General features: G+C 37.4%; 1 protein-coding gene across 1 annotated transcript; it reads left to right on the top strand.

Annotated features, from left to right (window-relative positions):
• Positions 1–6: 6 nt before the first annotated feature.
• Positions 7–10,770, top strand: HERPUD2 (HERPUD family member 2). The gene is made up of 6 exons (XM_042476836.1): positions 7–32; positions 1,225–1,382; positions 5,596–5,709; positions 6,383–6,706; positions 8,572–8,686; positions 10,216–10,770. The coding sequence occupies exons 2-6, from the start codon at positions 1,279–1,281 to the stop codon at positions 10,372–10,374; spliced, it is 816 nt and encodes a 271-aa protein (XP_042332770.1). The 5' UTR covers positions 7–32; positions 1,225–1,278; the 3' UTR covers positions 10,375–10,770.
• The last annotated feature ends 656 nt before the right edge of the window (positions 10,771–11,426 follow it).

Below are 11,426 nucleotides of genomic sequence, written 5' to 3'. Positions count from 1 at the left end.
ACCATGAGTCATCAGCATCTAGCAACATTTCAGTGAGTTAACTTTGAATATAATATATCATCAATAGCTTTGTCATTATACAAATTCTTTACTTGTACCAAGTACTGTTTTAATAAAATATATTACAGTAGACCCTTGTTATCTGCTGGGGGTTAGTTTTAGGACCCCCTGTGGATACCAAAATCTGTTGATGTTCAAGTACCATTTGAAACAATGGATAGTACAATAAACCAACAAACTAAAGGTGTGTGTGTGTGTGTGTGTGTATCAAGCTGTTGATGCTTGAATCCGTGGATAAAGAATCCATGGATATGGAGCTTTGACTGTACAATGATAGTATGAAGATAACAGTGGAATAAAATGTCAATTGTTCTGTGCATTTCAAATTCAAAAAAACAATTCTAGGTAATTGATTTGCATAATGAAACAGGCCCTGGTGAGCATAACTCAACTTTGTGTGGATGACATAACTTTTTAATGCTTAAAAAACCCCTGTATTTTTTAATCTTGAGGATTTTAGGTTTGTATACTTGTGTCTGCCTGACTCCCATAGGAAATACTCAGTGTATAATTGTACTCATTTCCATCATCAAGGATTCAGGAATTTAGACCCAGTTTGCAGATAATCCCCCCCCAAGTTAATCTTGATCCATCTTTTGTGATTAATTCCCATTAAAAATAAGAGCTGTTCTACACATCATAATTTTCCTGCATTACCTCACATTTCTTTTAACCTAGCATGTGTTACAGACTGGTGGCTTTTAGCCTGATACTGGCAGATGATGTAGAGAGCATTTGCAGGTGTTATGGTCTAGGCAGAAGCTGATTTTGTAACAAGGCTGGTTCCTTTTGTTTTGTTTTTTGGCATTCTCCTGGCAACCATAATATGTGTTCTGTCCCTTGTGATTTTGTGTATTTGTATATCTACCCTTGACTTGTGAACAGTGCTGAAGTTATTCAAAGGCAGTCCAACCTGTTGACTGATTTTCTTCAGCAAGCAGTTGTGTGTAGAAAAAAGTCAGGACCTGTGTATGAGTAAGAGTTTCTGGCCTCATATGTCATTAGAATTTATGGTAGATTGCAAATAATGTGGAAGTTTTGGGTGTAAACTGTAACATTTATTTTAGTAATGCTGTAAAGAACCAGACCATTCACATGAAGTGAATAGAAGAATAGAACCCTGTCTACTGCTGATAGAAATCATTAATTGCATTTCGTTTTCAGAGTACAGAACATACAGGATCAACAACTCCTTCCTCATCTCAGGAAGCATTACATATGGGTATCAGCAGTAGTAGCTCAAGTGGGGTGAGACATCGCAGTCTTTCCCAAGCACAAAGCAATCCATCGCAAAGCCACCCATTCCCGTATATAATGCAAGGGTAAGTAAACTATCAGAGGGCTTTTTTAGGCTTGTAAAAACATGGGCTGGTATCAGCTTATATTTTTCTAAGTATACAACTAAGGCGCTTTACAGACCACCCAAAAGGGCTGTCTGCTGGCGCCCATGTTTGCTGCGCGAGGGAACCGCAGCGGACAAATCGCGTGGTTCCCCAGTGCAGCAAGAAGAACCTGCAAAAAGCGGGTTCTTCTTGCGGCGCCGTTGTGACGTCACAAGGCACCAATGGCGCCCTTGCAGCATCACAAGGGCGCCGAGACGTGCGGAGGCTAGGCGTCCATCACGTCAAAATAGTGGCACCCATCTTTATAGGGCCATTTGATGCCCTCGTTACGTGCGAGGGGCAAGGCGCGTCAGGAAGCGCCGTCCCTCGCACGTAATGACGGCGTCCAATAGGGCCCGTCTGGAACGCGCCTAAGTAACTTCTCAAGGCTTGACACCCCTGAGCCTGTGCTCTAATCATCGACAGAATGGACCTCCTTCCCCTATGCAGTTGATGCCTAGTAAAGTAGATTGGGAGATGAATTACAATCATGGCAATAGTGTCAAAACTGGGATTAAGTAGCAATCATGAATATGAATAAAGTTAGATAACTATTTTGCATTTGCACATGCTATTTAGTCATGATTTTGACACTACTGCCAGGATTGTAACTTCCTCCAACCTACTTTACCAGTTATCAGTAAATGGGGAGAAGTAGCTGACACATGGTTGAATGACATTTTTGTCAGGTTTGGGTGGTTGGGCCAGGAGAAGTTACTCAGGCCTAGAACCAAGTTTATTTATCTTCCAGTTACTTCAAATTAACTGTAGACACCTTTTTCTTAGCTTGTATTTTTTTTCTGCAGAGAATTAACAGTTGATAAAAGCATTTGTCTGGAAATATTCCATGTTTTGTTTCTTAGAATAATTAGGTCAACAGCAGCTCCTAGGAAATGATGTTCTTGGTGCAGTAAAGTTAACACAACTTTTCTGTTAACATTTTATTATCCAGCAAAAATACTTTTGTTGTGTTAAAAATGCTGGGGATCATTTTGATTTCCTTAATGTATATTTTGAGCGACCAAACCCCTCAGTTTGCAAAGAATGCCAGCATGTTTCCTTCATATAATATTTGGGTATAGAAGTAATCGACACCTCAAAACATAGAAGTTCTTTCCTGTTCTTGTATACATGAGATCTCATTCTTCAGTTTTTTAAATTAGTTATTCTAGAAAAAAAATACTGTAGTCGTAGTCAATGAGAGCTGAATCATATGTGTAAGGACGGCTTATTTTCTTCATGTATGTGCATTTCACATTGTGATTGTTACTGTATGTTATATAGTCATTCCAGCGAGTTGGATACTGTATTGGTAGTCTGTGTACTGATGCTGGTCTATGAGCCACTACTTACCAGTGTCTGGTGAGTTTCCATAGAGGAAAAGAACCATTGTAACCAGTGGGTACAAATATCTTACTGGTTCCTGGCACATTGGGATGAGATAATTACTGAACCCCCCACTCCCACCCCATATTAAACAGTTTGAATTGTAGTGCGGTAGTATGCTTATTGCAGCTGCCTACTTCATAATGCTTCTCCATTATCTGTGAAAACTTTAGAGAAAATAAATAAGATTTACATGTCTGAGCTGCAGGAAAGATAAAACCAGTGGGTTTTTAAAAAGCAAATAATACAATTGTAAAATGTAGTTACAGATAACCATATTTCAAATGATTTTTTTTATATAGTAGCCTGTGAAAATATAAATTTTCTTAAAACTGAACCCTCATTGTCAGATGTGTGAAGCTACTACGACTCCCTTACCTGGAAGTAACCCCAAATTTTTAGGCTCTCCCAATCAAAGATCAGCATACATTTACTTACATCATATGGGCAAAACAGCATTCCACTTAATACAGTGGTACCTCGGGTTACGAAATACCCAGGTTACGAAATTTTCGGGATACGAAAAAATCCCATAGGGAATCATTGTTTCGGGTTACGAATGTTTTTTCGGGTTACGAAAAAACTTTTGGTGCTTTTTTCGGCTTTTTCGCACGGAATCGCGGCTTTTCCCCATTAGCGCCTATGGCAATTCGGCTTACGAAGGCTTTTCGGGTTACGAAAGGGGCCGCGGAACGAATTATTTTCGTAACCCGAGGCACCACTGTAATTACAAAATGTCTCTGGTTTTTGTAATATTTTGGGCAGTTAGACAAGCTAGCTTTAGAAATGTCCTTTATGTATACTACCTGTTGTTGTTAATTGCTGTCAAGTCGACTGCGCCTCATGGTGATCCTATAAACGTGAGACCTCCAAGTCACTCTGTTATCTGGCTCATACTTTAGAAGTCAAATTAATTTGGCCATTTGGGCTAACTCAACAACCTTAACAATACATTCTCTTATTATCAGTGCTTCAGACCATTTCCAGGCATGAGCAAACAATATTCTTGCTGCTGTTGTCATGTATTGAAGAAGTGCTCCAGTTCTTTATCCATAAATCTCAACAGAAACATTTCTAGAAACATTACAAAATCTACCTTTAGAATTTTTTGGACTAATATATAAATCTCAGGCCAGTAACTTTTCACCTTCTTTGAGACTACTACGTATGAAAAAGAGCTTTCCTTCCTTACTTCATTGTCTTCTTCTGAAGTCATATTTTTAGTCAGCAATTTTGTTTTGTTGCAATGCACTTTATCCGGAGCATGTCCCAAACATCTTAAATTCTATCCAAAAAGAGTCTTCATTGAGTCCACAGGGTTTTGTGTCATCCACACAAGCTCTCAGCTTATACTGTTGTTGTTGTTGTTTTAAAAAAAACTCACTCCATAGATTCTTATGCATATGGTATGACTTCTTTGACACAGTTAGTCTGAAAGATGCTGCAAGATCCCTTTGCATACTGATATTACACACAAGCATGGCTATGTCTCTTAATATAAGTAATTTCCCTCCTAAATGTTTTAGGAAAAGTAAACTGCAATGTGTTTTTAAAAATATATTTAAATCCTTGCATGTACATAAATGAATTTGCAGAAAGACTGATCAGATTCTTAGAGAAAATGTTTTTTCACCCAACAATTTTGCCTATTTTTGGATAGGAGACTATTTCTCTGTTTTACCAGCTACCTCCACCTTTCTGCTAGCACCTCAGTTTGAGTACATAAGTGAATTTGCAAGGTCTCCTGTGACATCTTAGATCTGATTTGCTTTCTGATACACAATTGTGGCCTGATGCAATAGAGTGACATCAGCTCATGTTGTTGGGATGTGAATACTGTAGTTTGTTCCCATTAAACATAATATGAGACATTTCAGTTCTAAAGAATCTTTTAAAAACATGCTGTTGGTCTTGTATTTAGCAGCTTGGCCTTGCTAACTGAATAGTCTTAAGGGGAACCCACTGTAGATTTAAGACTTAATCCTGATTAATATCTTATTAGTCAGTTTCTTCTGTTGCAAAATAGTACAGCATGTTATGCAGGCTGCATTATGGGTACACCTGGCCACTGTAAGCAGCCTTTGAAGCAAGAATGAGTACAGTGATCATAGTTCAAGAACCCTTCATCTTTTGCGTAGTAAAAAAATAAATAAACAGTGGACCCTTGCTATACTCTGGGGTTTGGTTCCAAGATCCCCTATGGATAACAAAATCCATCTATGCTCAAGTCACATTAAATACAATGGCATAGTAAAATGGTGTTCCTTATATAAAATGGGAAAATCAAGGTTTGATACTTGAAATTTATGCTTTTTTGAACATTTTCAAACCGTGGATGCTTGAATCTGTGTATAAGAAGGGCCGACTGTATATAAAAGCTGTTGAGTACAGTGTTCTACTTTGAAAGGAAAAAGACAGTCCTTTTGGAAGGGATAGGTGTCACTTTTTTATTGCTTATATCTTGAGAGTGCCTGCAGCGATGTGGATGTGGTCTAATCGCTATGGAAATCAGTGCAGTACTAAACTCCTATGCATGTTTCTGAATTCTTGGAATGAAATTTTAAAAATAAAACAAGGCATATATGCAATATCTATTATTTGTTCACAGAAGTAAATACGGTAGTGACCTAAACTAAGACTGTCATACAAATTTGGTTTTGAGGCAAAAAATGCTGCATGTAACTTGGAAATTGCCACGATCATTCAAACACAATATGTCTCCATAAAGTGGCAATTGAGAATGTAATTTGCTTTATTTTTTTTCTAGCAACCAGTTTCCTGGGCAAGGGGTACCAGCTGGAATCCCAGTATACCCTGCTTTCAGCCCTCTACAGATGATATGGTGGCAACAGATGTATGCACGCCAGTATTACATGCAATAGTAAGTCCAAATAGTGCTATATTTTAATTACTACTGGAATAGCAGGGTGGTGACTATGATATGCAGAACCTTTTACTTTGTAATATGGGTTTGGTAAGCTATTTCTGGGACTGAAATATAGCTTCCTCAAAATATTGGCTACAAGAGTTGCTGAACGGTAGCAATTATTATTTTGGCAGAAACATGAATTCTGGTGGAGAGTCATTAAAGATGACCTCTATTCATTGTTTCTCCATGATGAAGAGCAGAGGTGGCCATCTTTGGCCCTACAAGTATTTGGGGACTGTAACCCCCAGCATACCTTCCCATTAGTTCTGCCAGCTACCATCCAACCACAAGATGCCAACTCCTAATGAAGAGTTTTCTTAAGAAGTTGCTTTCAAATAATCCTTCTTTGGGATGAACCTTATTAGAAAGTTAAATGTCATTGTACCAGAAAAATACTTTCTTAATGCTGTTTTTTTCTGAATCCACCACAGCAACACAGTGGATGACATTGAAGTGGAAGATTACCCACTTCGTTCTATGACGTTTGTCATGTATAGTAAGCATGACTAACCTTAATTATTCAGGAAATTTCAGTCAGTGATAGTAGAATCAATTGAAAAATAGGCGTGGAATTAACCAAATAACGAGGCTTGTTTCAGACATTCTAAAAAATTTTATATTACAGTCAAGCTGCAGTTTCAGCCCAAGCAACACCCAGCACTGAATCTGCTAGTCCTCCAGTTCAGCAGCCCACAAATTCTGAACATGCTCCTGCAAATGAGCCCCCAGCAGCACCAAATGTAGCTCCACAAGAGAACAGACCTGTGAATCAGAACGTCCAGATGAATGCTCAGGGAGGTCCAGTAATGAATGAGGAGGAGTTCAATCGAGACTGGCTAGACTGGATGTACACGTTCTCCAGAGCGGCTATTCTTCTTAGCATTGTATACTTCTATTCCTCCTTCAGCCGATTTGTGATGGTGATGGGAGCCATGTTACTGGTTTACCTGTAAGTAAATACTTTGTTGTTGTTCTTATGTGCCTTCAGATTGACTCCAGATCATGGCAACTTTGTCATGGGATTTTCTTGGCAAGATTTATTTAGAAGATGTTTACTGTTGTCATCTTCTAGGGCTGAGAGAGTTTGACTTGACCAGTGTCGTCCAGTGAGTTTCTATAGCTGAGCTGGGATTCAGACCTTGGTCTCACAGTCTTAGCTCAACATGTAAACTACAACCATGCTGGCTCTCTGCTTACTTGTATACATTACTTTTTTGTGACTTGTATTCAAATGAAGGATGCTTGGAATCTTTTCTTTGTTTTGTATCAGCCCTGGTTTCCTTTCCTATCATTGCTTGTGTTGGACTGTGTGTGTGTATTAGAAACCACATATTAATCCGTGTGTGTGTGTGTGCATGGATGGATGGATGGATTTATATGTAGTTTCTACTGCAGTTTTACAGCTAACATTTTGGCATGCTTATGCTTTGGCATAACTTTAATTCTTTGTAATAGTTTCTATCTACTGGAGCATATAAAGAATGTGATGCCTGCCATGCGTATTCAAAATGCAGCTGAAAGTTCTCTGGGATATGGTAGTATGTAGTACATGGTGCTCCTTCCCAGATAATATGTTTCAGTCTGTTTAAATTGTTTAAATGGTTCAAGTTTAATTTGATGTCATCCTGAGATCCCTTGAAATAAATATTGAAATAAATAAACTGACAAACAGGAAAAATATGATGACCCCCCCCCCCCCAAATATTACAGTCCCTCTGCCCTTCCTCCATGCATTGTCTTTGGGATACTATCAGGGAAAGCATAAAGGAAAATAAAGATGGTTTTGCTCATCAATACATGGGAACAGCCATCTTTTCTATAGATTTATCCTTTCTCAGACACTTTGAAGGAGCATCACAGGCACTGTGCTTTCTAGCTGTTCCATGTGACTAATAACTGTTTTAAAAATGTAGGGGAGGGGGAATTAAAGATTCGTCATACCCCTAAACATTTGATAAAAGCAAGCAGGCTTAGTTCTTCCTCCTCCCTTAAAAAACAGAGTAATGGGACATAATAATTGTGAAAAACCAACAAAGGCAAATGGGACAGGAATTGAATCAAGAACATTTTGTCCATTTCCACATCAAATATGTATTTCCAATAATCCTACAGTTGTACAATAGACCAGTATTAATTTGCTCACATTTGATACAAGGATGTGAGGAAGAGAGATACTGGCTCTTATAAGGCAACCTAGTTAGAGGAGTAGAGATATGAATCAGAGACTTCTGCTCCGCAGCTTACTTTCTTAGCCACAACATCCATAATTTACATGATTATGTAAAACATAAAAAGTATCACTCCCAGTATTTCCATTTTTCCTCTGCACAAGTTTGACAGTCAGAGTAAATGATTAAGAGCTTTTGTTAACTGATCAAATTTTGAATTCCAGATGTTAACTGACAATTTAAAATAGTTGCAGTTTCACATTTAATGTAATTTAATTTAAACTTTTCCAGCTCCTGCTAATTGATGGCTTTTATTGAAAAAAATCAGTAGTATTGGAAGTATACCAGTTTGCTTCAGATGGTTGTGGCATGTAAAGAGAACAGATCATTTCAACTTTTTTTCAAAGACATACTTCCTACAAGATTGTAATTTCTAGATTTCCTAAGGCATTCTGCTCTATGTGTGATTAAATAGGGATCTTTCTTAATTTAGTGAATACTAGCATCTGTTTTGACCTATTCCTTCTTTACAAACAAGTTGAATTAAATTGCCAATGGGGTGCTATTTCATTTTCCTTGTTGACATTTTCATTTAGATTAGTCTGGTATGTGCGTGTTGATTTTCTGCATGTGTGTTATAAAACAGGCACCAAGCTGGGTGGTTCCCATTCAGACAAGAAGCAATACAGCAGCCTGCAGCAAACAATATGGACATGAACCATGATGGACAAAATGTAAATAATGCTGGAATTGAAGAGATGGTAGGTGGATGTAAGAGCAGAAGTGATTTGCAGCGAGAGTGAACTATTCTCCCATTTAAATTGAAATCGAAATCTTAAGGTTTGAAAATGACCCTGTGTACATTTAGTTATAAGAAAGTCCCACTGAAGACAACTGAACGTCCAACTAGATATGCAGGATGGTGGTGTCAGGCTGTTTACGTTCAGTGTTGAGACACACATAGTGTTTATTCTTCTGTATTTTTATTTACCAGTTCTGTGGTGGGAAGAAACCTTCCGTAGCATGAGTTTAGACCCTCCTCTTACAGTCTAAGAAGTCAGTGATTGCATGACCAAAATTTTGGGCCTGGTTGACATGATTTGTTTGTTTCTGCAAGTAATTTTTATAAAACAATAACACCAGGATTTGTTTCCCTTTGTTTACTTTCTTGTGATCTTTGTATCTTTGATTTTGCTGTCTCAAAGGGACAACAACAAAATCATCTGTACAAGTACTAAAAGGAAAGAGAACCACTCGTATTGTGAAGCTTTCTGCAGTTGCTAGAAGGTTCACTGCATTTTTAGCACCACATATTCAGGGGACTCTAAAACACAATGCCTTAGTTTTTCATATAGAAAAGCAAGTCACTGAAAACATAAAATAATATAAATACATCCAAATTGAATTTAAAAAACATTTTTATCTAAACTTCATTTCTTGAACATTTGGCCAACCCCAAACTAGCTTTGTGACTTCCTGCGGTTGCACACTGCTGCTCTGTGACTTTTCTGCTCATAGCCAGAGTCCTTTGCAAGATGCACACAGAACATACTACTTTACAGAGTTATTACATAAGCTGCTAGAGTCAAACTGACCCACTCTAATTGGCGAGTTGGGCTATGCGCATCTCATTTTATTTATTTATGTGTGGTATTTATACCTCACTCTTCAGCCAAAAGGTTTTAGTGGTGTTCTTTCACCAAATGGAGAAAATTGGTCCTTACCATTAAGTTTCCTGGTGAGAAATGAGCATGCATGTGTGCCCTCAAGTTGCTTGTTGACTTATGGTCATAGGGTTTTCTTAGGCCAGAAATACTCAGGGGTGTTTTTTGCCAATTCCTTCCTCTGAAATATGAGGCCTCTAACATTATCTCTTGCATTATAAAGGGCAATCTCCTAGCCTTCCAGAGCACATTAAACAAACTCTTTGTTCATATGCATAATGTGCCTGTTCTCTTGTAATGGAGAAGGCACCACAGTTCACCTCTGCTTTTTGCAACTCTGCTATTTGTTCTTCTCTGAGCTTTTTTAGTTATTTTACATTACCTTGGGCACAGACAGAACATTGCTTTCCTGACCAATACAAGGTCTTAAGACATTATTTTGGAAGTCACTTTCTTGAAAGAATCTTCACGGTGAATACCAGTATTCTAATTTCCTTGTCAGAACATGTTATACTTGTATAGGAAATAGTCTTCAAGCAGCTGCATTGTATAATTATCTCATTACTCTATTTTATATCCCTTTCAAATAAAACAATTAATTCACTTATGAAATTTGTTTTATTAAGGAACGCCTTATGGATGATGGGATTGACGAAGACAGCGGCGAAGATGTGATTGATGTCAATGCAGACCAGCATCCTGGCTTTATGGCTTCTGCGTGGTCCTTCATCACCACCTTCTTCACATCTCTCATCCCTGAAGGACCTCCACAAGTGGGCAACTAAGTAAAAGAGGAACTGTCATCAGAGACATAGTAGAGCTATGAGTTCATGTGGAAGTTGACTCTTGGGGGGTTGTTTTAAATACAGTGCAATTTCAAAAGATTTATAATGTAAACTTTCTAATCATGGTGTACAAAAATGTGTATTTTTCCCTTTTGGCTTTCTCATGCTTATGAATATTTTAAGCAAAAGTGGACTACTAAATGCTTCTTCTTTAATGAAGAAAAAATGTAAAAATATTGGTCTTCCATGTTTTTGTTTTATTGTGTTAACACTGAGATGAGATGCTTATAGTTGGTGTGCAACCTCATCCCTTGAAAGAGTTGTTAAATTACAGATGTCAACAGTAATGTTTCAGAAGTAAGTTCCTTCGCAGTAAAATTGAACCTGTGTAAGGAATCTTTGTCCGTGTTTTTTTAAATTGCTTTTAAACAAATCTGGTTTTGTGTTTGTGGCAGGTTATCCTTGTATGTATTTCCTCACCATTACACACACCTTATGGCATAAATATGATACAGCAGCTCTTCAAAGGGAACAAAAGATACTGCAAATTGTATAGTACATTTTACACTTTTTTAAAAAAAGCAGTTCGTGAAAAGCACAGACATATGTAACTAGTATCTTTTAATGAAATGAAAAGCTAAGTGAAATTAGCTTTTGTGTGAATTAACTAAGTGAAATTTCTTTTGAATTATTTAGTATTTGACAACATCAATTCAATAGGTCTTTAATAATTTTTTACTCATTTATAACCCATCTTTCTCTCAATAACGTGACTCAAGGTAACTAACAACACATTTTTAAAAAATGCAGATTAAAAAGTATACAAATACTTCAATAAAAGAATAAATACAAAAGGTGTTTTAAAAGCAGTTGGACAATTTATAAAGTTAAAAACATTCAAATTCATTTTAAAAAACCTTAAAAACAAATCATAAAAACAGTTTTAAAAGCCCATCCCCATCAGTTACTAAAAGGCGTTCTTGTTCCCGCCAAATGAGTCTGAGAAGGTTAATAATTTTGTGAAGTCGAAGGCTTTCAGAACTGGCATCCAT

The sequence above is a fragment of the Sceloporus undulatus genome, chromosome 6 (assembly GCF_019175285.1).
Source record: "Sceloporus undulatus isolate JIND9_A2432 ecotype Alabama chromosome 6, SceUnd_v1.1, whole genome shotgun sequence".
Lineage (NCBI taxonomy): Eukaryota > Metazoa > Chordata > Lepidosauria > Squamata > Phrynosomatidae > Sceloporus > Sceloporus undulatus.
The sequence above is the reverse complement of the archived record's forward strand: the minus strand, read 5'-3'. Positions and strand labels throughout refer to the sequence as shown.

Excerpts from the sequence above, each read along its gene's own strand:
- HERPUD2 (XM_042476836.1), top strand. The coding sequence starts at position 1,279 with ATGGGTATCAGCAGTAGTAGCTCAAGTGGGGTGAGACATCGCAGTCTT. Across the intron at positions 6,707-8,571 it reads GCCATGTTACTGGTTTACCT|GCACCAAGCTGGGTGGTTCC; the intron begins GTAAGTAAATAC and ends GTTATAAAACAG. Across the intron at positions 8,687-10,215 it reads ATGCTGGAATTGAAGAGATG|GAACGCCTTATGGATGATGG; the intron begins GTAGGTGGATGT and ends TGTTTTATTAAG.